We start from the raw sequence: 27685 nt of genomic DNA, 5'->3' as shown, positions 1-27685 counted from the left end.
AGCAGCCAGCATAACCCTACCAGAACCTTGTTCTGGTTCTGTCTTGGCCAGTGGGTTTCCTGGTGCTTAGGTAACAACTTAGTAGCCACTATTACATTTGTCTCCATGGACAAATCAGGCAGAGCTGTTTCACTGTGGTCCTGTGGTTATAATCCTCCTGATCTAGGGGCTCTATCAACCTCTGAGAAGCCACTCTGATGCAAAAAACAAATGGGTTTGGAGTGGAAAGGTCAAGACCACTGCAGTAAAGCTGAATTTTAATCATCGTGTAAGACCTGACTAAATACCAAAACTGGGTTTTTATTTGAATGTTCCTTAATTCTGCAATGATGTAATTTCCTCTGCCTAATAAAACATGAAGTCATGCAGCTGCCATGAGTGACAAACTGATAAACAATTTAAGATGCTTTTCAATAGCATTTTTCTCCAGTTTCCAGAGCCATCTGCCTTCCCCAGCTAAGGTTACATCATTACTGACTTCAATAATTTAGAGGCCATCCTACTTACTCTAATGCAATTGTTGTGTTTGGCTGTCAGTTAGAGCAGAAACAGTGTGCAATGAATAAAGTCAGCAATTTTCTGTACTAATTATTTATTCAAATTCTTCAACATTGAGAGCTTAAGGTGCATGCTAGGCTCATTCTTATTTTTAAAAAGAATCAGAAGAAGTGCTCATGCATTTCCAGTGTGTTTTCTTCCTGTCATCCCAGCACTTCTGCTGGTTTGGCTGAGAAGCATTGTGATTTTTTAAGGGATGTGGCCTCATGTCACACATATGTGCAGGACAGGTGTGCATGTACCTGCCTGCATGTGCACAACCACCTCTGAGCTGACCACTTGACAACAGTATCTGTCTCAAATATGTTAAGCCTTTACCCATTTTACAAAAATAAGAGAATAGACAGAGAACTCCAGTTTGTGTCAGTGCTTTGGGAAACTCGGTGCTTGTTGGAAGTCAGAAAAAGAGCTGTAGCTGAGCTAAAGGAGCCAAAGAGCAAGGGAGACAGGACGTCAGTGCAGAGAATGTGGAGGGAAGCCTAAATTTATGCTCAGCCTGCCACTGTCACATGTATTGATTCAGTGTTTTGGCTCAGGAACAGGCATATATTGCTGAGCAAATATTAAAAGCTGTGCAGGTTTCAAGGGGAAGTCTCTTTCCTCTGGGAGTTACTGTTGATCACTCATAATTAGATGAGAGGTCAAAGCTGACCAGAAGATCAGATGAAAATTTATGGAAGGAAAATATGAGGAAAAACAAATAAGGAACCATATTGTTTAATTCCTCCTGCCGGTTTTGAACATTAATCACAGAAATTAATGAGAAAAAAATTATTTTAAAAGTTCTTGTCATTTTGTCTAGACTAGACTGTCTTAATTGTCACCTGATTGTATCACAGAATCCTTTGGCTGGAAAAGACCCAGGTGGGGGTCAGGGAATCAGCAACAGGACAAGGGGATAAGATCTTAGCTGTGCCAGAGGAGGTTTAGGTTGGACATTAGAAAGGATTTCTTCACAGAAAGGGCGATCAGACATCGGAACGGGCTGCCCAGGGAGGTGGTGGAGTCACCGTTCCCGGAGGTGTTTAAGGAAAGACTGAACGTGGCACTCGGTGCCCTGGTCTGGTTGCCAAGGTGCTGCTGGGCCATCGGCTGCGCTCGCTGCCCTCAGGGCTCCGCCCCGCCCTGCTCGGTTCCGCGCTTCCGCGGTCCGGCGGCTCCGCAAGGGCCGAGCGGCGGCCGCTCCCCTCAGCCCCTCAGCGCGGCCGCCAGGGGGCGCTGCAGCGCGCGGGGGGAGCCCCTCCCTCCCGGCCCTCTGTCGTCCCGCGCGGGCGGGGGCGGGGCCGGGCCGCTCTCGCGATACCCGCGCGGCGCCGCCCGGCCCGCGGTGCCCGGAGGTGGCGGCCCGGCCCGGCCCGGCCATGGCGTCCGACAGCGACACCGAGGAGTTCTACGATGCGCCCGAGGACGTGCATCCCGCGGGCTCCCCCGCGCCGTGAGTTCGCGCGGCACTGCCCTGCCCTCCCTCCCTCCTCTCAGCGCGGCCCCGCGGTCTCTGGGCAGCTCCCGGGGGTGTGTGGGGGAAGCGGGGTCCGAGCGGGGCCGCGGCCCCCCGTGAGAGCTCGGGCTCTGCTCGGAGCGCGGAGGGAGCGGGGACGCGAGCGGGGCTCGCCCGGCGCTCGGGGCTGCTGCGGACGGCAGCGGCCGTGAGAGGATGAGATCATACCTGCCTTCCTGAGGCGGGAGCGGCTGTAGTGCGGCGAGGAGACGGGCGGAGATGGCATCGGGATCGACAGAAGTAATCCCTGAAATGCGATGAAAGTAGCAGGTTTTCTGAGGAAGGAGAAGCGAGCGAGCTTCGTCAGCAACAGGCAGCTGTTGCTGCGTGAAGAACAACTTCTGGTGTGCCCTGGTTTTGGTGGTGTCTTTAATACTTATACTGTTTTTAATGGGGATTGGACTAGATTATCTCCAGAGGTCCCTTCCAACCCTAACAAATCTGTGATTCGGTGTCGCTTTGATGCTTCTTGCCTTTAGCCACTTGGTTCCAGTAGTGAAGATTGACCAGCGTTTTGTGAAGTAGATCCCAGTGCTGCTGTCTCAGAACTAACCCTGACACGGTGTTGGTGTCAGCCAAATGTGCTCCCTCTTGTTGTAAATCTCCCTTTCTGGTTGTGTGCTGCGCAGGTTATGGCCTGTATCAGTTCTGTTTTTCATGTAGCCTGGACCAAACCTCTTCAATATTTTACTTGGTAGGATGAGGTTTCACATGGCCTGTTTATAGAGTAATAGATATGGATTGTGGGATCCATGCATTTGAAGCTTTAGTAATGGACCAAGGAGCTTGTTTTAAGCTGCAACTCAGTGGTCACTGGATGCCTACAAGAAAGGAAAGACTAGATCTTTTCTCCTTACCTTCAGATCCTGTATTAAAGTTTTTCTGAACTCAGCTACTTAACTGTGGTCTGGTGAAAAGCACACCTTGGCATACAGTTCTGCAAGATGTGATAAGCCAGATTGACAGTGCTTGTACTGAAATGAGGTTTTTCTCCAACTGCTTCTAATAATGGTGATGAAACTCTTCTCTGAGTTGCATTAACTCAAAGTAAACAGCTGAAAACTAGAAACAGCAAAAACTGTTCAGTAAGTTAAAGCAGCTGGACCTGTCAGGGTTGGGACAGGAGAGGGTGAAGGTGAGGGATTAGTGTGACTAGAGGCCACAGACAGGAAAGGGGAAGCAGACTGCTTGGTAGAAGTGAGCTGGTAAATTTGCACATCCACCTTTTGTCTGATACAGATAATGTCCTGGCTTTGCAGGTTTCTACCACCTGTATCTAAGCAGAACTGGATAACACAAAGTCACTCACTAGAAATTAAAGTAAAAGATACTTTTAATTTCTCTAGTGCTCTTCCATAACCTGCATCAATGCACCATTGACTCGAGTCAATAGAATTCTGTGAGCCTGAGTCAAGTAAGGAGGTGATGTCTGTGAGCTTAGTTTGCAGTACAGCTACTGGTCTGTAATTCAGTCTGTTGTTGAATCTAACATATGGACAGTATTCTATCAAAATAAGCGTTGAGATTTCATAAGAGCTAATTTCACACGTGCATTGGACACTTCTAGGAAGCAGGCTGGTATATTATTTTGCATGTGTAATGATGTTGAATTGGGACCACCAAAAAAAAAAAAAAAAAAACACAAAAAACCAAAAATCCTTCTTTTTGCAGGCAAGGCAACTGAAAACAAGTACATGTTGCCCACTGCAGTTTCAGATATTTCCTCCTGCATTCAGTGTTCTGATGATCAGTAAAATCAGCTGGGAGTCCTTTTTGGCAGCACTAGTTTACAGCAAAGCAGTGTAGATACATTTGCCCTCATTAAAAGTGTGAGGTTTGTAGCTTCCTCCCTCCCTGGCCTTTGTTCTATGTGGGGAAGTTTAATAGCTGCTGATAGAGAAACTCTGAAAGTGGTGCCAAGTGTTCACGTCAGCTTGCTGACTTCTTTGCTGTTTACTTGTTTTATTAATTGTCTGGTCTATAGGAGTGGAATTTCCAAGTTGGATGTAGGCTCCCAGTTCCCACTGTTAAGTCATTAAAGTACTGATGCTTGAGTCCCTCTCAAGGAAAGCACCATATCCTCACCCTTGAGTACATCTGTAACTGGTGCTTTTTAAGAACTAATTAGCAGAAATTACAGAACCTGATGCAAAGTGTTTCTTTCAGATTAGAATGGTCTGAGGTAGTATTCCTGAGGTAGCACTTCTGGGATGATGACTTCTCTAAGATGAGGTGTGTTCGGAGATATTCTGAGATTTCTGTATCCCCTCTGGCAAGGCCTGTGTGCTTCCCTTCTGCTCTAGATCTTGCCTTTTATTTATAATTCTACTTTTGACATGTGGAGAGTGTCCATCTGTTGGATAACTAAGTCCAGAGTAAAAAGGGTGAGGTAGCGTGACAGAAGATGCCCCTATTTAACCTCTGTCACTCGCTTTAAAAACACTATAACCATGGAAGAATTTAGGAAAAGATGCTGAAATGTAGAGGCCTGAACAGTGCCATGCAGGAGGATATCAGTTTTGGGAGAAGGAAAGTATGAAGTAAGGCACACTTGGTTAGATGCAGGCACGTGACAGACTTTCTATATTTTTTTTATAGGAAAAGTGATCCACCCACTCTGAAATCAAGAACTGTTAAACCTAATCATTTGGACTTCATATGCCTAACATTGGAGGGGCAAGTTTGTTCCTAGTATGCTTGTATCCTAAAAATTGTTATGAGAAACCAAACAAAAGAGATGGTGTAGGTAATGATAAGTGTCCTCTGGTACTTTTGTTTAAATTCTTGATTTGTAACTTCAGTAGTCCTGTCTTTTAGAAGTTGCCTTGATGCTTTTCCTGAAGAATTTAGTGTTCCTCTGTGTAGGAAGACAGGTAAAGCTAAGTTGTGCCCCACTGACATGTGGGAGATGCTTACTACAACATTTGTGTGTGTGTTTGTGTTTTAGTCAACATGCAAAGCTGATCATGACAGCACGCTCCAAATAGATGGAGTGTGAAGTGTTGGTTGTGTTCACTGCTGCAGATGCATTTCTGCACTCAGAGTTTGCTGAAGCTCCCGCACAGGAGCTTCCCCAGGGGAGCCCAGACATGCATTGCAGCAGTGAATCCCTGTAGGTTTGAAGGTGTGACTGCCATGGAGAGCAGCAGGAGTAATTACAGCTTCCAGGGCAGCCACAGGTTAGAGGGAACATCATGTGCAGGACAGCGGTGAGGGCAGTTCCTGGGCTGGCTGTTGAACCTGTGTGTTCTGTACAGGGCACAGCTGCTGTGTGCACTGCAAACACCTTCCCATCTGCTTGCTAGCACACCTGCTCTATAACAATGTACATCCTCCCAGGAAGGCAGGCACTGTCGCTTGGGGATTTGCCCAAGGCCAGTACTCACATCGTTTTTTGTTTGAAGGGCTGAATGTTTTGTTTTCTGTAACAAAACTTAACAACAACATGTTGAAAATGTGAAGCCCACTTCAAACAGGTGCTAGGCTGGAGCTACCTGTTTGTAAGAATGCTAGCTTCCTAGTGGTCTGATCACTATCAGGATGAATTTGATAGTGGGATAAGCAATTTTAAAAAAAGTTTCTTTGTGAGTTTGTTTGACTTTCAGACTAATCTATTTGAGCGGATGAAATGGGATATTTCTTTGAATTGTGTTTAATCTTTGTAGATAACCTTGAAGCCTTCCTTTGTTAAACTGGTGTAAAAGTGGTGTCGTGTAAGATAATTTAGAAGTTATGTGAAATGCAGTCTAGAAGATGTATTGCTATCATTTATAAATCCCATTTTTTAGTAAACGTCCATACCAGATTAGTTTTTGCCTTATGTTTTCTGTGGCATGTGTCAGTTTTCATGTGCTCCCTGACCTTTCAAAGCCAAATCAATATTTGATCTTTGGGTTGATCTTAGGTAAATATTTTCACTTGTGCCGCTGTATATACTTTTTTTTTTAAATGCAAGGATTTCATACACTGCATCCTGAAAACTAATGGGCTTAAAATAAAGGGACATGGAGAAGGATGTAAGTTCAGGTGGTTGGGAAGACAAGACCATTCCAGAGTCGTGTTGAACTACAAATGATTTCAGTTACCAAGCTGGCTGACTTTGTGTAAATGTAGTAGCACATAAACAGTAACTGCTCACGACTCAGGGAGCGATGCTGCTGACAGACACACAGCTCAAGTCCTCTCAGGCAAGCCACTGAACTTACCTGGCTCTATTACATACTGATCTGAAAGTGGGGGTTTTGCCAAACAGTTATGGAAGCTTTCCAGTATTTTAAAAGCATGTGAATTCCATGGTTAAGGTTCTCCTTAATAGTGTGTGTGGGTTATGTCAAGCTATCAGCACGATGTTATGTTCTACACCTGCTAGTTCTGTAACCTTTATCACTCAACCACCTTTTCCCCAAGGTAGCTGAGTAGCCTGAGCGTGGAAAGTAGCATCTGGTTTTGTTTGAGTGCAGATTTTCTGCAAAACGAATTAGCTAAAGAAGTCTGAAACAGTAGCAGTGTCTTTTGAACCTCCTATTTTGTGTAACCAGCGTAGGAATGAGTTGCCTGTGTCAGAAGTGGGGGCTAATTAGTGGGAAGTGTCACAGTAGAAAACGAAAATATCTATTTGGAGTTGAAGGATTTGTCTTATTTAGGTTGTTAAGCAGTGTCTTGTAAAATAGGACCCTGACTGAAGCCTAGGCATTAATAGTGTAATTATAAATATATTTCATTGTTAAAGTAATCTCATGGACTTAATGAACTGTGACACATTTCTGCCACTCCTAAGAAAATCCAAGAGTTGATAGTGGAACTGAAAATGTTTCAGTAACCAGAAATCCCACACAGGCTGTGGCCTTTCCCAGCAATGTATTTTGCAATACAAAAAGTATTCCTGTTTTTCTGGTTAAAATATTAATTTTTCTTTCTTTTTTTTTTTTTTTTCACATTGGGGTTAAAGCTTTCTAGTAAAATTATACCTCAAAACAGTGTCACAGGTATTGTGCACCTGAGGTTCACATTTGGACAGAAGCATCTCAATGTAACAGGCTAAATTAGTTGCAGTGATGAAGTGTTTATGTACCAATCCACTGTACTTTCTTGTTTACTTAGCTCTGCTGTATAAATGGGATCTTTGCTTTTTTTGTGATTAAATGCTTCCAGATGGTAAAGAGAAGAGCTGAAATTCTTAAAAACCAAATGGAAGTAGTTGTGTTTTTTTTCAGGAAGTATTGTTTATTACAACGATTTTGGAGGCAGGAGGGGCAAATGAGGCTGAGATCTCCATGTTTGTCTGTATTGCTTGGTGCCAGGTGATACTCGGGGTTCAGAGCGTCACTGATCTTGGTAGTCAGCTGGGGTCTGTGTGCAATCCAGGCAGTTCATTTGGTAGTAAGCTTTTAGGGAATTAATCTGCAACTTTGTCTCTGCTTGTGACTGACAAACTGATAAAATCATAGAACAATTCAGGGTGGAAGCAGCCTGGAAAAATCATCTGGTTCAACCTTTATGTATCAGAAAGATTCTGTAGTCAGAATAAGCAGTGTGACTCGATATTTAAATATCTTCCAGAATTCTAAAAGTCTTGTAGAATATGTAAGTTCAGGATATAATAAGAGCTGACCATTCACTAATTGAATTGACTTGACAAGAAGTAATTATTTGATACCATTCCCCTAAGATAGCTTGTTCTTTCATGTAATTAGTGTAACGAGAGGTGGTGTGTGAGTGGTTGCTAATGCTAAGTCACTGTTTCACTGAGTATATTTTGGAAAGTAGTGCACACCGGTTCCTTCCTGTTACAATGTATTTTGTCTCTATTTATACCAAATGTCCTGATTAGAACCAAGATCTTAGGTTTGCTACAGATTCTGGAGGGCAGAGTGGCTGTGATAGTGCCAACTCTATGGATCAGGATTCAGGCACTTGATTTGCAGACTACTGGAGTGTTTGTGTTTCTGCTTTCTGAGAGTTTTTGTTTCTTTAATGTCCACCCAATGCTTGGCATACACATGCTAATTTTAAATTCTCTGTAATGCAAAATGTTTTTTTGTTTTGTACTTGGAATAACATATTTTTATTAGCGAAGGGTGATAGAAAGGTTATTTCTAGAAGATTCTGCTGACAAACTCTCAGAATTTGTAGAAGCTGTGCATTTGTGTGTGGTATAAAGTAGGGAACTTGTACAGAAGTGATGTGAAAAACATTCACTTTGTTGCTCATCTAAATTATCAAGTATACAGTTCCTGCAAAGGAAGGCTTTGTTATAGATGGTTTAAAATAAAGCCTACTGTCTTTGAACTCTACCTATCTTCTCTTTCTAACAGGTCACCAACAAAAGTTGGAACCCATGTAGTAAAGGTGAGTTTCTTCTTAAAATCAGTCAAGTGCTTGTTGATGAATACAGGGTTGAGTATTTCTACCTACTGTGCTACAGTACCCCGACATCTGCACACAGAGGAAGTTACAGACTTTCCTTGTTGTGGGTAGCAATTGTACTTGTCTTGAAGTTCCAGCTTTCCTTTTATTTAGGGTATCTTACAGTGTCCCGAAGCTCATTTTATTCTGAAATGTGTATGTGCAATTTAATTAAGCTGTATATGATTACTGAGCTGTGCTCTTTTAACTGATTTGTGAGTAGTAAAGCAAGCCTCTGCAGCCACCTGGGTTTTGGTCCTGATTTATACGTAATAGTTGATTGTGCTTTCTTCTGTCTTCAAATTAAGAAAAATCTTAATGTTTGTACTTCAGAAGCCTCCCCTCTAGGTTATGTGAAGATAAACCACTATATTTAGCTTAATGAGACAGCGTTGCCACTTCCCACGCAGGTAATTGTTATTCTGTGCGTAGTGACAGCGTGGCTGAATCCAGCACACAGTGAATAGGTGAGGAGCTGGAACCTTGTGCAAATAACACTCATTTCCTGGTCTCAGAAGGGCCAAAGGTGGTGCTGTACAACACTTCTGCCTAATGAAGGCTTGTAGATTTGTCTGCAAAGTGTTGGGAAATCCTAGTGAAGCCAGTGTTTCTGAGCTGTCAGCACTACTCTGCTCTGAATCAATAGTATTTTAATGTGATACCATAACTTGCTATACCTCTTAGGGAACAGGGCCTTACCCTCAATTTTGTGTTCTGTTTAATGTCCCTTTAATAATTAAGTATTACATGTGTAAGCCTTTCAAGAAATGTTGTTTTATCATTCTCACTAAACTGTGTGCAGTCAATGAACTTCAAAACTAACTTTAATGTCTTCATGAATTGTTAACTATGAAGTTCTCTATGTTGCTATTTGATTTTTAAATTTTTCGAAATATCTTCCTAAATCAATTGTTCAAAGCTAAATTTCTGAAGGTGGAAAAAGTACTATCTTCTCTTCTTGGTATCATATCAGTTGAGTGAATGTATGACTAATGGTATAGTTTGTCTTGGAATGGGTAAGAAATATTTCCTAAGTCCAAAGTTTAATAGGTGTGTGAGTTTAATATCAACAGAATTGGAAATTAATATAATGGGCTTCTGTAGGCACTGATTACACTTAAGTATTTATGTCATCATACGTTTGAAGATAGATTTTAGTAATAAAGCAAAGTAGAGCTTGCATTTAGATTAGAAATGCTTTGTGGCAGGAGGGAGTGGAGAGGGAGGAAGAATTTTTCTGTAATTGCAGCTGTCCTTGCACAATATGCCATTTCTTTTGGTCAGAACTCTCCAAGATGGATGTCAGCAAGAGTTTGGGGCAGGGAGGAGTTTCAAACATAATATGTTAGGATGCCCTAAAGGTTCTGTTTGGTTGTCTGAGAGTCTAGACAAAGTCTAAGGAGAAATTTCTTAAATACCTCTGCTAGACAGTCACTCTAAGTAAAAAAAACAAGGACAAATGATTGAAAATACCCTGTTCTAGTTGGCTCTGCTTTGAGGGCTACTGGATCTCTGCAGATCCCTTCCAAAGTCAAGGATTCTGTGAGGTTCCACTTTAGATATTGCTGATATATGTGCTTATGGACAATGTGATGTTGTGGCCTTTCATTGGACTAGATGGTCATTAAAGGTTTTGTGGTTTTTTTTTTTTTTTTTCCTAATGCAAACTCTTCAGAATTCTAATAATTCATGTAGAAGAGAAGGGGTATGATAAAGTTCTTACTGGTCTGTATCACTGAGGGTAGAGCAGTATCCTATGGTATAAACTGCTTGTGGTTCTGAACCTAAAATTTTGCAGGAATTGATTAAAATGTTTACTCACAAATGAAATATTTTCAGTTCAACTTATTTGGATTTTGGAAGGATCTGCATGAAGATGACTGATGGCTAAAATATACAATGTGCACTAGGAATAATTGTAGAATGTAAGATTCCATGTTAGACCCTCAGAAGCATATTTGTGACCACTTGATAGAGCTGCCTGCCTTAACTGGAAATTTCTAAATAGTTTCTACTTTTATACAGTTCTTGCATCCTTTCCTAAAAGCTGATAAAGAAAAGATAAAATATTTTAATATGGAATTTCCTTGCTGCAGATTATTGCATGTGTTTGTTTCTCTGAACTTCATGCTGCCTTCAGTTTGATTTTCGTTGATGTTGCAGCCTCTGATTTATAACTGCCTATTTTGTTGCATAGTGTGCATGACTCTGAAAGGTTACTCATGTGTACTGAGCATTACTGTTTAAACATCTGACAGCAGTAATGTGTGAAAATGTGTCAGATTTCTTGTCCTTTATGCTATTTAATTTGTTGGACCTATATTTTTTGTTAGATCTTATGACTTTTTCTTTTGTAGGATATGGACAATAAACTACACAAAGCTGGAAATGAAACGTTTGTACGAGAAATGAAACAAGATGATTCAAAAGAGGTTAGTTAAATATTGCTTTGTGTTTCCAGCATCACACTAAAAATATTAAATAATTTAATGATCAGTATTCGTCCTAAAACTACCATAGGTTAGAATTAGATGTTAATGTTAGTAAGAATGTTCATCTAAAGGATTAAAATCAAACTAAGTGTTCTAAAAATATATTTAGGATTCACCAGTTTTGAATTATATGTGTAATTTACAGGATCATATTTAGCAGTACATGAGAACTCTGGAGAGTGAACAGCTTTTGTTTTCTAACTTTCTCTCCAAGTATATTAAAGAAGACTGAAAATTAGTTACTTTGTTTTATCTTTTGAATATGCCCATTTCTGCACCAAGATTCTGGTCTCCTTTTGAATCAAAATACATTTTGTATAGAAAACAATTCTTCAGTGGAAGAGTTCTTGTGGGTATTGTGCAGGCTGACTGGTTTGTGTACCCAGGAAGTGCCTGCTGGTGACTGGTAGAATGGTTTTGTTTTGTTTCTCTAGATTATTGACAGTATTATAGAAGAAAGCCAGAAGGCCCAACAGCTAGAGGATGATTCTTTAGCTCCTAGAGGAAATGAATTGACTGTTCCAACTTCAGATGCAAATGTTTGGATTTCTGGAGCAGGTATCATTAGTGATATCCCAGAAGTACTAGCTGCTAAAATACCATTACCAGAAGACACTAGAGAACCACAGGATCAGAGTGTGTGGAAGGACGCTGAATTGGAGTCTGGGAAGCTTTTGTTTAGTTCTGACCAACAGGAATCTCATAAACCAACAAATGTAACAAATGCAACTGACCACAAAATGGATGAAACTGAAGCACAAGGAGAAAAGTCAAAAAAAGAGGACATAACAGACAAGAAAGAGGCAAATACTTTAGAAAAAGTGGCTTCAGATTTACCTACCAAAGACCTTTCTACAGCAGAAGAAATGCCCCCAGCAAAGCCACCAAGGCAGCTGACTGTAGAGCCTGACATAGTTGCAAGCACAAAGAAACCGGTCCCAGCCCGGCCCCCGCCTCCCACAAATGTTCCTCCCCCGAGACCACCCCCCCCTGCACGGCCAGCTCCACCTCCCCGGAAGAAGAAGAGTGAACTGGATTTTGAAGTGCAAAAACCTGTTTTAGAAGGCAAGTATTCTATTTTAGATGTGTTTACTTATCTACAAGGTTATTATTTTTTGTGTTTTGAGTGAAGGGTCATTCAGTCCTGTGATTTTAGTTTAGTTGATGATTAAAAAATCATTCAACAATCTTAGCTTATTACAATAAAGTAATATCCTTCTGTTTTACAAGTGCTTCTCATTCACAGACTTTCTTGTAAGGTAAAACTTCTTGCTAAAATAGCTGTAGCTATAGCAAGGAGAAGTTGACTCATCAATACATAAGCTAAAAAACAGTTTCTTCAAATAAAATGTGTGTGGTCTGTATTTGCATAGAAATGCAAGTCAGGGTGTGGACTGAGGTCTTAGGAAAATGAGTAGTTCTGGCTTACTAGGGAAATGACTGTTAAAAAGAAGTTAATAAAGCTTAAGAGACCTAGGTGTGAAATCATGCCTGAACCTCCAACTGTAGATGAAATACATAATTGTAAGTTAGATATGGTGGCAGTTGATCATTAAAAAATACCACACTGGTCAAAAGGGTGTTCAGGCTTGTAACTGATGTTAGGATTTGATGCCTATGGCAAGTGTTATGCTCTTCTTTCTAATAAATCTCTTTTCAGTTTCTCGAGACAGCTTCACAGCTGGTGGTCTTTTAACTTCAAGTTCAGTGACAGAAGGTGTGCCCAAAGATTCTCAGCCTTCCTTGGATTTGGCCAGTGCAACTAGTGGAGATAAAATCGTCACTGCCCAGGTATTGGGAAGTGGCTGTAAGTTTGACAACTGGAACATTTTCTATTACTTCAGTGTTGCATTAGAGATAATGTAACCTATGTCTGCACAATTTCAGGAAAATGGGAAAGCAGCTGATGGCCAAACAACAAATGAAGTACTTGGACCACAAAGACCCAGATCTAACTCTGGCAGAGAGCTCACAGATGAGGTATCTATGGTAATCTGTGGTCTGTACATGGTACGCCTTTGTGCTTGCTTTCCCTGTCTGGTAAAGGAGTTGTCATAGTCAGGTCACTCCTTGTTCTCTGAACCACTCCATGCTGTCACCAGGAATGCAAATAGGAGTGATGGCACAGCTGGTTTTGTCCACCTAAGAACTTTGTGTCCCCTGAGTCATGTGTGGCGTTAGCCTTTGGAAGTGTGAGCTGTAACAGACCTGAAATGCCATCAAGTTTGTGTTGGTAGCTATGCAAATATCTCAAAGGATTTTCATGGGAGGGAACACCAGCAAACCTGGCATTTTGTCATGTGTCTAAAAGGGGAAGGAGACAGCAATAGGAAAATGATCTTCCTCATACTAAAAAATAGTTTCTTTAGTTAATAATTCCACTAATCCTGATGATAGTTGGCTTTTGTAAGTTTTCATTTATGTCTATCACTGTATAGCTTTTTTTAACTGTTGCTGAACCTTTGTAAGCATTCATACTCCACATAAATCTTTTCCTTTGTGGTGCTAGTTAGTTCTAAATTCCTTTTCCAGAGTCTCTGTATGTTAAGTATGCCTTAGGTTTAGCCAAAGATACAGCAGCAGGAGTAGGAAGAGGGAAGTCTGCAATGTCTTTTAATTGCATGATATGCTTGATATTAGCATGAAAGGTGTCAGGCAGTGGTTGATGTCTCTATAGCTGCATTTTTGATTTATGAAATTGAAGCTTGTGATGTGTAACTGTTCATCTTTGTCTACTGGTTGATAATGTTTGCACTAACATGGTAATTTAAACTTAGTCTTTGTAAAATAAATATATAGTGAGCTACAGAACTTTGCATTAAGATAAGTAATTTATAAGATTTGGTGATTACTGTTTTGCTCTATGTTTTCAAGTCTAATCAAGTTCTCTTCATTTCACATTTTATTTTTTTCCATAGGAAATCCTAGCAAGTGTAATGATAAAAAACCTTGACACAGGTGAAGAAATACCTCTGAGTTTGGCAGAAGAAAAGTTGCCAACAGGCATTAATCCCCTGACTTTGCATATCATGAGGAGAACTAAAGAATATGTCAGGTATGAATCATGAGAGCTTTCAGCTCATAAGATGCTGTTGCTCTCACAGATTTTGCATAAATAGAAGCTGCTTTTACACAGGTAAAAAGAGCCCCAATCCATCTGTCTGACTAATCTGAGCTAATTCCCAGTTCTCAATGAACCAGGCTCATTATTGATTTCTCTCAAGTTAACTAAAAGTTGCTGATATTGCTGGAACTTGACAAGCAAGTACATCTGAAAATCCACTGATCTCCAGTTAGCCTTTGATGTACTAAATGTCGTTTCTATGCTGAATTAAACACATTTTATGTTCAAGTACTGGATGTTGTTCATGCCACCACCTCCTGTAGCTTTTTCAGAGTTTCATAGGATACTGTTTCTCTGAAGATCTGCTGTCATTAGTACAGCTGACTGCTTTGAGGTTTGCCTGTTCCTAATAGAGCTTTAGATCCTTCTAATATGTAAAATGGAGTCTTTTTGCAGTCTTTGATAGAAAAAGACACATGCTTAATGATCAGAAAATCATGTCAGTCTAGATGTTCTATTCAAAGGTCCATATGAGTTTATACATCAGACAACTTACAGGTTTTTTGCATTGTTGTATTGAGAAGCTCACTTTTCTGGAGCTTTTTTTGTGAAAAAACTTCTATTTCAGGATTAACCAACTATTAATTTATTTGATCTGTGGAAAGGAAGATATGAGAACAAAGTGGCATGTTACCAGTTCCTAGTAATTTAATGTAGTTTGTCTGCTCTTAGCTTTCAAGGTGTCACTATAAGCTTATATTGGAAATTTGTGGTGGGGAGTAATGCATCTTTGGCACCTGCAGAGTGTATGCAGCTTTATTATCAAGATGCCTAAGAACTGAAAGATCTGTTTATTATGTGATTAAAATAATGTCCATGTTTTTCCAATGTATTACATAGAGGAATAAAGATGGATCCTGAAATGCAGAGCTGACTTTACTAGTGTTTCACTCAATTTAGATTCATTATGATATCCCATTAAACAGTCACTTCTCTATTTCCTAGTAATGATGCAGCACAGTCTGATGATGAAGACAAAATGCAGACACAGCAAACTGACACCGATGGAGGGAGGTTAAAACAGAAAACGTAAGATGCTGTTTTATGTTTTTTCCTTTCCACAGAAAGAAAAAAAAAGATTTTATTTTCCTAAGCTGAAGCTTCCCTTCTGATTACTGAGCAAGTTACCTTTCAAGTAATCACTTTACAAGTGATACCTGATTTTACATAAGTCTGTAGCTCTGTGGTTGAACTGAAGATTGCATGACTGCTGTCAAATTTACTGCTTATTTTAAGAAGCAGTAATGAAAAAAGATAAGGTTGCATTACAAATCAAAAGTACTGATTCATAGTGGCAAAAAAAAAGACAATTTTCCATTATTATGTGTTGAAAAAGTACCCTTGCTTTTAAGGACTCAACTGAAAAAGTTCCTTGGCAAATCTGTAAAGAAAGCAAAGCACCTTGCTGAAGAATATGGTGAACGTGCTGTAAATAAGGTTAAGAGTGTTCGAGATGAAGGTAAGTGACAATCTTTTTTTTTTTTTTTTTTTTTTTAATAGGATAGTTGGCTTATCCTTGTGCTTTTAGGAGTCAAAGCTGGCAGAGGAACATACAGTGCTGCATTCTACCACTGTTCTCCAATTGGTGATATGATATTTTTGGAGTTGAACTTTGTAGCTTAGTAGGCATTTTGAGACAACCAGGTTACAAGGATAAATTCTTGTAATAGTTGAGAGACCTTTTCAACTAAATCAGCTTGATGCTCTGATTTTTTGTTGTGTTGTTAGAAAGAGGTTTTGATATCAAAACATACACATTTTTGGAAAGTTAATCCAGCAAAGGTAGAAGTGGGGATTATCTTCATTACTTTAGTAAATCAGATTGTTTTCTGGCAACCAGTACCACATTAAGATTACTCATACAGGAGCTTGAGCTCCTGTTAGATTTCCCAGCTACAACTGAATTCTCCCCTTCTTGTTTCATCAGTGTATCTTCCAGACAGACTTCTAGTGCTGCAGCAAACTGGTGTAACCACAGCCTGAAATAAGTGCCATGGAACTCCTGCACTTCAGTGTCTTGTGCTGCCAGTGGCTGTTGGCCACAGCTCTTTTGCAGTGCTGTACTTCATGGGCAAATCACCAGGCCATTGCAGTGTACTCAGAGAGAAGAAACCAATAGACTTATTTTCAGTACACATCACACTGATAGCAATTGCTTAGTGCAGGATCTGCTGAATGCAAGACAGGTGCCAAGAAAGGGGCAGAACAAAAATTGATAGCAATTCTTATTTTTAGTGTTTGGATTCGCTGTAGCCTAAAATTAGTGCAGATGTATTTTTAGACCTTAATGCAATACTGTTCTTATTTTGCTTTAAGATCTTTAAATTGCCTATAGAAATTGTCTAACTCAAGACTAATCCACTACCAAAAAGCTTAACTAACGTATTAAATGGGTGCTGCAATATGTACTGCTGAATTTGTGTTCCTCTAAGTCTTTCACACAGATCAAGATGATCCCTCTTCCAGTGATGATGAAGGGATGCCCTATACAAGACCAGTTAAGTTCAAAGCAGCACATGGCTTCAAGGGACCTTATGATTTTGAACAAATTAAAGTTGTTCAGGATCTCAGTGGAGAGCATATGGTAGGTCTCAAATTCCATCTGTGGTTTTGCTCAATCCTTTCAGCTTGAGATTCAACTTCTCATTTTCATCTACTTGCTGACCTCCAAAAATGACTATCAGGTTTATTCTCTGTGAAAAACTTAATTCTGGAAAATAATAGTCTGGCAAAAAAAAAAAAAAAGAATATTTGGCTGGTTTGACCAGATCTTCAGGGGGTAAAAAGCATGTAGATTCCTAGGCATCAGGGATTTGCCAGAGCTCTCCTTTGAAGAGTTATGGTATCAAGTGGTATTTGGTTTTTTTAGTTCCTGCAGTTCCAACTTTAGGCTGAAATAGGCTTTTTTCCTCTGTCAGGACTGAGCACAGAGCAGCAAGCTTGACCTGCTCAGCAGTAAATAAATTAGTCTATTAGACAGATGAACACAATATTGAACAGAAATACTTAATAGGTTTTGGAGGCAAAAGTTGGGAGTGGTAAATGGTGTATGTGAATCAGAATGATAAAGTGAGGAGAAACCAGGATAGGATATTGCAGAGATGCCTGTGGAGAATCAGGCAGAAAAGCGATTTAACATCACTGTTTGAAGTGTGCATGCTTCTCTATGGAGTCTGGAATACATTCTAGTATTCCTGATTTCCCAAACTTCTGCTGACAGCAGCTGTCTGACATTGGAAGCAATCCTTCATCTCTAAGTGTTGGGCTGAGGGTAATGACCTACAGCAGTTAGTGACCAGAGAGTCCAAGCTTGTCATCCACAGCTGAACTTTCCATTCCTGCTGGTAATCCATATTGGTTTCCATCATGCCAATATTTGACTTCTTAAACCTAGGAAAGTCCTCCAGATTGGTGGAGCATGGTGTAGTCAAATGCCTAGTAGCTCTTTATTCAGTAGCAGGAGGAAGTGGGATACTGCTTGTGTGGTTATGTTTTATTGACTAATAACTCTTTGGACTTGACAATGGAGAAAGAATTGCTACCATCAGAGGCTTTGCAAAACCCTCATGCCAATGATGAATATAACAAATATATGTAGTACCCATTTTGGTTGCCAGCTGGTGTAACCAATCACAGTTTCTAGTTTAAAAAAAAAAGCATGCAAACTTCAAGTGCAGCTACAAATACTTGTCAGTTCTACAAAACAAACAGGAGATTCTGGATCCCTCAGACAGCTGTATGAGTCTTATGTGGGATTCTGTGGTAGTGCTGACCTCCTGTAACTCCTCTCTTGCAGTCATCTGCCCTGTGGGCTTTTTCCTTCAAACTGTTTTTGCACATATGTTGCACAATCCACCAGTCTTATTTACTTATCAGTGTTTTGATCTACAGTTTATTTTACTTGTGGTATCTTGTGTACATCTGAAATCTTATCAGTTGACATTGTAGAAAGTCTTTTTGGTATGCAGAAAATCACTTTTTGTGACTTAAACAATCATCTCTTTATTTTGACAGGGTGCTGTTTGGACAATGAAATTTTCTCACTGTGGTCGATTACTGGCATCTGCAGGGCAGGACAATGTCGTAAGGATATGGGTTTTAAAGAATGCCTTTGACTATTTCAATAACATGCGCATGAAGTACAACACAGAAGGTATCTCTCTCTGCAGGCTGGAGCTCTGAAACAGTAGAAATTCTGGGTATTTGGGAACTTGATATTGACCTTGGTGTTTCTGTTTGTGTTCCAGGCCGTGTCTCCCCTTCTCCATCTCAAGAGAGCCTGAATTCTTCCAAGTCTGATACCGATGCAGGGGTAGGTGCACAAGGTGTTGGGAGGGGAAGAGATGGTCTGTTTTGTAATGCCAGCTCTTCACTGTTGATTTATCCAAACACACGTTAAGGAGTTCTTGGCTTGTGTCTTTTTGTCAAACTGTGATATCAATAGATGTCTTCAATCAATTATATTAATTCCATGTAAAAGCGGTGCAAGCAAGGAAGCCCATCACTGAAATTAAAGCATTACAAAATCTGCATAGCTGTGCTCTGGCCTCCTGCCAGAGGAGATTGCTGAGTGAATTGCTATGGGGAAAAACCCTACATCATTGAATTTCCTGTCTTCGTGTTTTATCTCTGACCATTACTTGTGGTTAACATCTGACTTGATGTTTTTTCCGAGGAAGGCCAAAGTGTGCAAATCTCAGAAGCATAATGATACCTGACATGTTTAAATTTTTCCCAGCTGTGTAGAAAAAAATGGAACATGACTGAAGAAAAGTATTCAGACACTTGCTTGTAGAGTTTCCAGATACTGTAGTAAACCTTGCCATTAAAATTAATGTATTTAAGATGGTTTTTTTTTCTATTTTTGGGTTTCAGTAGTGTAAGAAACAGATGACATAATCAGGGTTTAAGTGAAGATCTTGTCAATAGCATTATTTAGTGTGTGTTGTTTTGGCAGAGGGGAAAGCAGGGAGGCCAGCAATTGTTCTATAACTCAAGTAAATGAGTGGGCTTGCTAAGCCACATACACCACAGATGCTGTTTTGAGTGGTTGGGTTTTGCTGGGTTTGGGTTAGTTTTTTTTTTTTTTTCCTGGAGAGATTTTGTATTGAAACTTCTAGGGCTTTTTTAAATTATTATTTTACACCTGTTTCTTCTGAGCTGGTCTCTTACTAGGAAGTTTGTCATTCATGATATGCACTAGAAACTTGGAAACCTGAACTCACAGTCTATATTCTGAAGTGGAACACAGTTTTTAAGGTTGATATACTTTGTTCCAAAAGCTTGTCTTCAAGGTGTTTGCTTAAATTGCTGTCAAACTGATCCCACTGAATAAGAGCTGAAAAATGAAAAATTTAGAACTTCTTCATTTTGCACTTTCAGGATAACGTTTCACAGCCTGTTGTATTTGACATTTACTTTGGTTGTTTATTATTGCAATATGGTTTGTTCAAATTGTTACTGTCCTTATACTTTTTTAAGCAGTAAGTGCCTCGTGGTAAAATTTTCCAGCTAATATTTGGTAATATTTCTATACATTTCTCTGATAGATTTGCAGTGGAGTTGATGAAGACCCAGATGATAAAAATGCCCCGTTTCGTCAACGACCATTTTGCAAATACAAAGGCCACACAGCAGATCTTCTTGATCTTTCCTGGTCTAAAGTAAGGCACCTTTAATACCTTAACACCTTTAATACCTAAAAACACTTCTTCTGTGTTTTCCTTGTTTTCTGTTGTCAGTCGCTACTGGAGCCATACATTTAAACAATATTAAATGATCCTTGAAGTTAAGAGAAGTTTTGTGTAGGCAACATTTATTCTAGCTGAAATACCTGGAATAAAGTGAGCAACCTTCTTGTGCTTGTGTAATTAAGAGTGGTCTTAAAAAAAACCCAAACAACCAGTAACAATTACAGGTGTGTATTCAATAATGGAAGTAAATTATTTAGAGTGGGAGGGTTTTCTATTGAGCTGTGTGGTTTCTGTTATATGGTGTTACTGCTTTTCCTGTCTTCAGTATGCTTCGCTTTTTGTGCAAAGTGTACACGTTCTGATGTTGCTGAACACATACATCTATTTTAAAATTAAAGAGTTACCTTGTTTCACATCAGACTTATTCAGATAATTCTCCACGTGGGAATGCAGTTGTACTTCTAGGAACACAGTCTAGTTGAAGCATCTCAGACATTTCTTCCCTGAATACTTTAACTACATTACAAGTATTCATTTTCACTGAGATTCTTCCAGAAAATTTTCTGCTACTAAGAGTCAATGCAGCTCTTAAGGAAAGCACTGATCAGTAATGGTAATTTGGATGAACCTTTTTGTCTGAAAATGTAAAATGTTGAATTTCACGGCAATATAGCCTTGGTAAGGCTCTACCAGTCAAATTGCTTCTGTATTTCCATTTACTTTTGTGTCTGTTAATGACTGTGGAATTCTCTTGTTTCACAGAATTACTTCTTGCTTTCTTCTTCTATGGATAAAACTGTCAGATTATGGCACATATCAAGAAGAGAATGTCTTTGCTGTTTCCAGCATATAGACTTTGTCACTGCTATAGCTTTCCATCCAAGGGTAAGTGTAACTGCCCTCTTACTTCTAAAGAAGTAGAATTTAAAATTACAACATTCCATTTCCCTTTTTTTAATTAAAAAAATAAAATTATTGAATAATAGAGTTTGTGCACTTTAAAAATATGCTTCCTGGATAATATTCCAGAACTTTGTGTTCATCTTCACTGAACTTCACTGGGACTGTCCATGGGGTTTAGCCATGTGTACATGTGAAGTGGAAAGTGAATTGCCTGTTGGCTGTACCATCACAGCTGGTATAGTGTAGAGTAACTTTGTGAAAAGTTAGAATTTCCAGTGAGGGATATTGTGATTAAATATTTGTGGGGAAAAAAACTGTAGTGCGATTGAACAGATTATGAGAGACCACAGAATCCTTGAGAATTTTTAAAACTTGCACAACAGCCTGATCAGACTTTTGGAATTGTCCTTACTACAAGCAGGGGAGGTGGATCAGAGGCCTCCAGAGATTAATTTCAACTTACTTTTTATAATTTTTTAAAAATACTGTATTCAAACTTCCTAATATTAATAAAACTCAAGTGGAAGAACAGTGTTTGTCAGTATTCCCTAAACATACAGAACTGGTAGATGTATGGGAAACCATGAAAGGAGCTTTCAGCTCCTGGCAGGGTGAGTGTTGAGAGGGTAGAAACTACCTGTGCTAACAGTGAGCAATTTTCTAACCTGAGGTATAACTGCATGTGTGTAATCTTGTCAAAAACCTATAAGAATTGGAATTCCATTTGCCACAAATTTCTTGAACGTTATAATCAGTTCATCTGAGGATTCTTATTGGGAAATTCTGTAGAGGAGCTGTTTGGAAATGGGCTGTGAAGGTTTTAAGGAAGGCAGAAACTCACTCATAGCAGAGGTGGAGGTTAAACCTTGTGTGTGTCCTCAGGATGACAGGTACTTCCTAAGCGGTTCATTGGATGGAAAACTCCGACTCTGGAACATTCCTGACAAAAAAGTGGCATTATGGAATGAAGTAGATGGGCAGACAAAATTGATTACAGCTGCCAACTTCTGTCAGAATGGCAAATACGCAGTCATAGGCACCTATGATGGAAGATGCATCTTTTATGACACAGAGGTAAAAAAACTTTGAGACTTTTTAATGGATTTTTTAATGTTAAATAACAAACAGATTTAGAAGTCGTGGTTATTTAAATACTAAGAAACAAACCTGTTAGAGCTTGAAGCAAACTAATATTTTTACACAACTGTTTCAAATTGGGACACATTTTGATATCTTTTCAGCACTTGAAGTATCACACACAAATACATGTGCGTTCTACCAGAGGTCGAAACAGAGTTGGAAGAAAAATTACTGGCATTGAACCTTTGCCAGGAGAAAATAAGGTACTGTCTTTCAGTGCAGCTTTGGCCCAGTACTGAATTCTGATATTTATATCTAATGCTTAGTAAGTTTGTGCCAAATCTTTTGACACTACTGAAATGAGCCTTACCCTTTGCTGATTTAGGCTAATGCAATACTGAGTAATGGTAAAATAGAATATATATTCTTTTAATGATGTTATGCTCTGATTAATGTGCAGGTGAAAAAATGGTTGCAGATGGCTAATTGTTTCCACTCCTAAATTTTTCTTTCTTTTCTAGATACTAGTGACATCAAATGATTCCAGAATCAGGTTGTATGACCTAAGAGATCTGTCTTTGTCTATGAAGTACAAAGGTTATGTCAACAGCAGCAGCCAAATCAAAGCCAGCTTTAGGTAAGACAGTTTTGTAACAATGGAGTTGTTTGATTTGGGAAAAGCTGTGACTGAAGTATGGAGGGTTTTGTTTAAGTAATCTACATTGGCATGAAACTCAGCTTCTGAAATGTCACTTGGCTTGGAATGCGAAGGTAAAAAAAGACTCTTGTAAAGAATGATGGGCTGGGAGCTCCTGTGGGTGAGTGAATGCATTTGCATCCTGTGGACAGTGAGATGTGTGTCCCTTACTATTGCTGTGATGCAGGAACTGTGCTACAGCTGAGGTTGGAAAGGACCTTGGGAGATCATCTTGCTCAGCCCCCATGCTCCAGAAAAATTTCCCAGATTAAGTACTCTATACTTTCTGGGCTGTAGCCCAGAGTTTAGAGATGCAGAGCTACTGTAATACACACTTGAACAGCTAAGAAAAGTAATGTTTTTCCTTCTTTGCATCTTTAGCCATGATTTTACCTACATTGTAAGTGGTTCAGAAGATAAATATGTCTACATTTGGAGTACATACCATGACCTGAGCAAGTTTACATCTGTAAGAAGAGATAGAAATGACTTCTGGGAAGGCATTAAAGGTAAAAACCAGCTTTTGATCTTTGTTTTATCAAAACTCATATGATTTGAAAATTGAAATATTTTATTTGCTATGCATTTAGTGTGCACAAATTCTTAGCAGGATGCATGGTAATTGGTGGCCTGTCAGGAATCCTTGATCTCAGGAGACTCTCTTTGGGATGGCAAGAGACAAAGTAGCTTAGAGTTTGTCCAGCTTCAGTGAGAGATTTTTAATTAATGTAATGTTTTGCTGGTTGATTGTAGAAATCAAAACCATTATCAACCCATAATCCTTTATGGAAAAGTCACTTAGAAAACAAATGCAAGCTTTCTCTTTCACAGCAGGCTAAAACAAAAAATGGGTACAGAAAAAAGCAGCTTTTATCTCCTCCACATACACACAGTTTTTGGGAAATGTGGGCCATATTTATATCAAATATGCTTTGGACCTCTTGGCAGTTAGTTTTGGGCACTTAGAGCATCTTCTGAAATCCCTAAGATGATAGAACAAGGACAGTTATTCCTTGAATTCTGAGTTTACCTGATGCCACTAGCACTGAGATTCTTGCATATTTACTAGAAGTTCTGCCTGCTATTCTTGTAAAATGAACAAAATCTTGAAACAAGGTAATCAAAATTGGATTGTCTTTCTGAAGCGCACAATGCAGTCGTCACCTCTGCAATCTTTGCTCCAAATCCTGGTTTGATGGTGTCACTGGAAACTTCTGAAAAGCAAGAAGCTGAAAATAAGGGAGAAGACTGTGAGATATCAGACACCATACCCTCTGGTAGGTGTTTAAGGTGAACTCTGCTTGGTACCATGGTATGAGCAGGAAAATATTATGAATACTTTCGATCTGGGTGGGGGTTTCTTGAGGAGAAAACTCCTTGCAGTGGCATGGGTATATTCCAAATTAGCATTCCACCTTGAACTTTTTGGCCGCTGTTGCATTCTTAAAAGCTGAGGGAGGATGTGAGATGAGGGGTACAGTTGCCATCCTAAGTACTTCAGGATTGTTCCTTTTACATTGGAGCTGTTAGGAGGTAGAGCTGCACCAACCATTGATGAAAAGGTTTCTTTCCTAGAAATGCAGATGTTTCTTGAAGTATTGTCTAGAAATCAGAAATATGATAAAGAAAGAAGAGTATCACGGTGGTGTCACATATTTTAATGAGAGTGTGATTTTTATATATATATTTTTAAATGAACTAACACTTTGTTCTCTTTCCTGTTAAGGAGCTCTGAAGACAGATCACACAGAAGTGCTTTTATCAGCTGACTTTACTGGAGCAATTAAAGTCTTCATTAACAAAAAGAAATATGTATCTTAGTTGGTTTGCAACTGACAGCATAAAGCTATGGTACTGTGGGGTTAAAATCCCATAAATAATGCAGGCAAAAGCAAAGTATCTAATATAATAATGTTACAGGCTGATTTATTTTTAAATCTTTATTTTAAGGCTACTCAAATATTGGATCCTTGGAAAGCAGTGTGCCTATTAACACCTGGGCTTGTAGGATAGAAAGGAATTTGTAAGAATAATCCTGCCAAACATTGGACTCTAAACTTTCTACAAAGAGTTGTTTTGCCATGTCATTGTGAACCTGCACAGGTTTCTGCACAAAATCGTGTCCGCACATGTGTGTGCCTTTTGGATATATGCACGAATTGGAACCTGTATCAAAATCATTTCAGTGGTGCTTGTGGCCACTAGATGTCAGGAGCTGGGGTGGGAAAGGAAGGCTGGAAAAAGGCTGAATAATGTAGTCTGATCTTTGCACAAAATTTCATTTGAGAAAAAGATCTTGAATTTGTAGTAGCTAATATTCAGAGTTTTAAGTTATGCAAGTTTTTGATGGGTCAGCAACCATGTGTAAATGTTTTTATAAATTTCTCAACTTCAGGACGTGAAATTTTTTTTGTTGTCTTTCAATTGTTGTGGACTTTAGATTCCTTTCTTATATATAATTTTTTGCACACTGGAGCACAATACTTGTGTAAAGAATTCTCTCATTCCGTGTTCACGGGCACCAGGATATATTCACCTTCCAGATAAAATTAAGCTGCATTAGAAAGTTCTTATATTTTACAACTATGTAAAATAAACTGTTTACATTTTTTAAGCATTGTAGCTTAAAGTTTTAAGTTCTTCTTGTTTGTTTAGTGCCACTGAATTTTGAAAGTCTTTGTAAATATTCATATAAAACACCTATGAAGTAACATTCTGGGCATCATAACCCATGAAATGTTATTGATGGTCAAATGTTTCAGAGAACAAATGTATCATTAAACTTGGTCACACACTTGGAAATTGTTGCTTCTTTTCCATTTTGATTGGTTAATTTGTCATTTGTCTAAGGTAGTTTTGACCTGTTTCTGAGATCATTGATCCTGCAAGCACTTGTTACCTTCTGAGTTCTACTTTTCCTGATCTTGTCACACCTTTATTTCTGAAAGAATGTGGAATGGAGTACCTAGTGGATATTATGTAGAATTAAGAGTAATTATATGGTAGTTTAGCATGAGGAAAATTTCAAAAGTGTGCACAGAATCCTCTCCTTCCCATTGGTGGAAAAATGAAGACATGGAAAGGCAAGAAGTGAGTCTCACTCACTATTTCATTCTTTTCTACTCAGGTGAATTTGGCTATGACTTTGTATAGAATTGTCTTGGACAAGAAAGGCAAGGGGCTTATTATCAGTCAAAATAGATACAAGACTGGTACATGCATTATATAAAATTATCTTCAGTTAATGCAGTTGGGTGAATTTGACTCAGAGTTGAAAATACCTACATGGATGAAACAAGCTAAACTCTCTCAGGGTTCTTTTGTTACTTTGAGCTCCACTGAATTGACAGAATTGAGGAGGTGGCACAAGAAGACATTTGATTTGTGACTCCAAAGATCAGTTTCTATAATATAGGCAATATCTGTGTAGAAGACTGTCACTGACTGAGATTTCTGTGAGCTGTTCCCAGACACTTCTAGGGTTTGTTGTAAATGTTCTACATATTTATTGACTCGTACAAGTTAAGAAGCTGCTTTATGAAATATAATGCCATCACTTTGCTTACAAGTACCTTAATTCCAGAGTCTTGGCACATTGTGACCTTCCTTTCCCTAGAGCTAAAAGTCCAGACTGAAGGAAGATGCATTTGGGCTTAGCACTGGGGGTTTTGGGTGTGCTTTTTTGTGTGTGTGTGCTGCTTTTCCATTCCTGCTTTCCCATATTATAGTTAAAATAGTAAATACAAAAATTAGCAATGAGTAATAGGAGAAGGGAGCTCTTACTAGCTGCTAAGAAATACACAGAAGAGGATGGGTCAAACCCAGCTTTGAGTGACTGAAGATCTGGATGCTGTCAACATGCAGTGTTGGAGGTACATGTGGGACTTTGAGAGGGGTTCCTGCAACATGAATAGCCTGCATTTTGGCAGTTGTTTTACATGTTCTGTGCAAAGTCTCCTCTGTAACCTCTTAAAGATCTTGGGTTTTGGGGTTTCTTTTGTTTTTTTGTTTTTTTTTTTTTCTTTTTTGGTTTTTTGGGTTTTTTTTTTTTTTTTTTTTGAGGTTTTTTTTTGTTTTGGTTTTTTTTGTTTTTGTTTTGTTTTGGGTTTTTTTTTTTTTTTTCAACATGACTACTTTGGAGATATAAGTAGAACTTTTAGTTTTGCATATTAGCTGCCAGAAACTCTATTAAGATGTTTGTGCTTGGACCTGTTAAGTACTCAGGTGATCATTAAAAAAGGGTTATTCTTTTTGTTATCCAGGCAATAAGCAAAGCTGATCCTGAGGAAGATTGACTTCCATTTATCTTCATATTTAGCTTTTCAGCACTCACAGTTCTGGTGTTCCCTTGCATTGATCTAGTATTCTCAATGCTTTTTCCCCAGCTGAACTGTTCTGCTCAGTTTTGATGGTTCAGAAATCAGCGCCTTTTTCCCTTTCCTTCCAAAAGTTGTGCTGTTCCAGTCTGAGTGCTGCTGTGTCCTGTCTGATCTCAGCCACTGCTGTGTCTGGAGGCTTCTCTGGTACCTTATGTGCTGCCTTCTGCTTTTGTCCACAGCCTCCAGGTTCTCCTTGCAGGTAAATGTCAGTTTCTCTGCTGAACCTGTTGGGTTCAGTTGAGCGCCTTCACTGTCAGGGAGTGCCCTTGCACTGCAGTGACTTTCCTGGCTGGAGCACAAGCACAGCATGCATGGAGATCTGTTGAAATAAAATATTTCCCTTTGTACAGGAGGGTTCCTCTCTCTGGAGTGTTTTTTTCCAGGGGGCTACTTAACAACTTCTGTTAAAGAACAAAAGGTTGATATTCATGTCATCAAAATTCTATTCACAGAAAGTGATTGAGAATTCCCAGGAGGCAAAGTGAGGAATTGCCATTGCAGAGGAACCTTGGTGCAGGAAATGTGAATTAACCCAGTCACTTCCCAAGAATCAACAAAATGAGCTGATTGGAGTGTCACAGATCTTCAGCACCTCATTTCTGCTGTAGCTGGGTCCTGGCAGCTGGTTCTGGCAGTGAGTGGCTGTGGGTGGAAACAAAGCTGTGTCTCTGCTACCTTTGTCTCTTTCAGAGCTGGGCACCAAGCCCAGTGCACGTAGAGAGGGACAAAAACAACAGATTGAGTAGCTGAATCACGCTAAAATTTGATTTCTAGATGCTGCACAAGTCATGTTTTCTGAAGTTAAAAAGGAGAGGGGTGTCTTTGTTTCTTTTGGTTAGTGAGATTCTTCTGAGTT

The 27685-nt window shown here is 39.4% G+C and overlaps 1 protein-coding gene across 2 annotated transcripts; it reads left to right on the top strand.

Annotated features, from left to right (window-relative positions):
* Window positions 1-1871: 1871 nt before the first annotated feature.
* Window positions 1872-25252, top strand: WDR44 (WD repeat domain 44). Of its 2 annotated transcripts, none has more exons than XM_053955799.1 (20): window positions 1872-1993; window positions 8371-8404; window positions 10819-10893; window positions 11388-12018; window positions 12614-12744; window positions 12841-12933; window positions 13872-14008; window positions 15023-15106; window positions 15430-15536; window positions 16510-16661; window positions 18092-18230; window positions 18325-18389; window positions 19627-19740; window positions 20533-20655; window positions 21556-21747; window positions 21915-22016; window positions 22275-22390; window positions 22832-22959; window positions 23596-23727; window positions 24177-25252. In XM_053955799.1, exons 1-20 carry the CDS (start codon window positions 1920-1922, stop codon window positions 24269-24271), a joined length of 2724 nt encoding a protein of 907 aa, XP_053811774.1. In that variant the 5' UTR covers window positions 1872-1919; the 3' UTR covers window positions 24272-25252. The 2 variants fall into 2 exon arrangements, with proteins under 2 accessions (XP_053811774.1, XP_053811775.1); XM_053955800.1 differs by lacking the exon at window positions 1872-1993 and adding an exon at window positions 2194-2400.
* The last annotated feature ends 2433 nt before the right edge of the window (window positions 25253-27685 follow it).

The sequence above is a fragment of the Vidua chalybeata genome, chromosome 14, assembly GCF_026979565.1.
Source record: "Vidua chalybeata isolate OUT-0048 chromosome 14, bVidCha1 merged haplotype, whole genome shotgun sequence".
NCBI classification, from domain to species: Eukaryota; Metazoa; Chordata; class Aves; order Passeriformes; family Viduidae; genus Vidua; species Vidua chalybeata.
Note: the sequence above shows the minus strand (reverse complement) of the source record. Positions and strands in the feature narration are given on the sequence as shown.

Coding starts and splice junctions, on each gene's coding strand:
- WDR44 (XM_053955799.1), top strand. CDS start 1,920: ATGGCGTCCGACAGCGACACCGAGGAGTTCTACGATGCGCCCGAGGAC. Junction 12,934..13,871: donor GCAGAGAGCTCACAGATGAG/GTATCTATGGTA, acceptor TTTTTTCCATAG/GAAATCCTAGCAAGTGTAAT. Junction 16,662..18,091: donor ATCTCAGTGGAGAGCATATG/GTAGGTCTCAAA, acceptor TTATTTTGACAG/GGTGCTGTTTGGACAATGAA.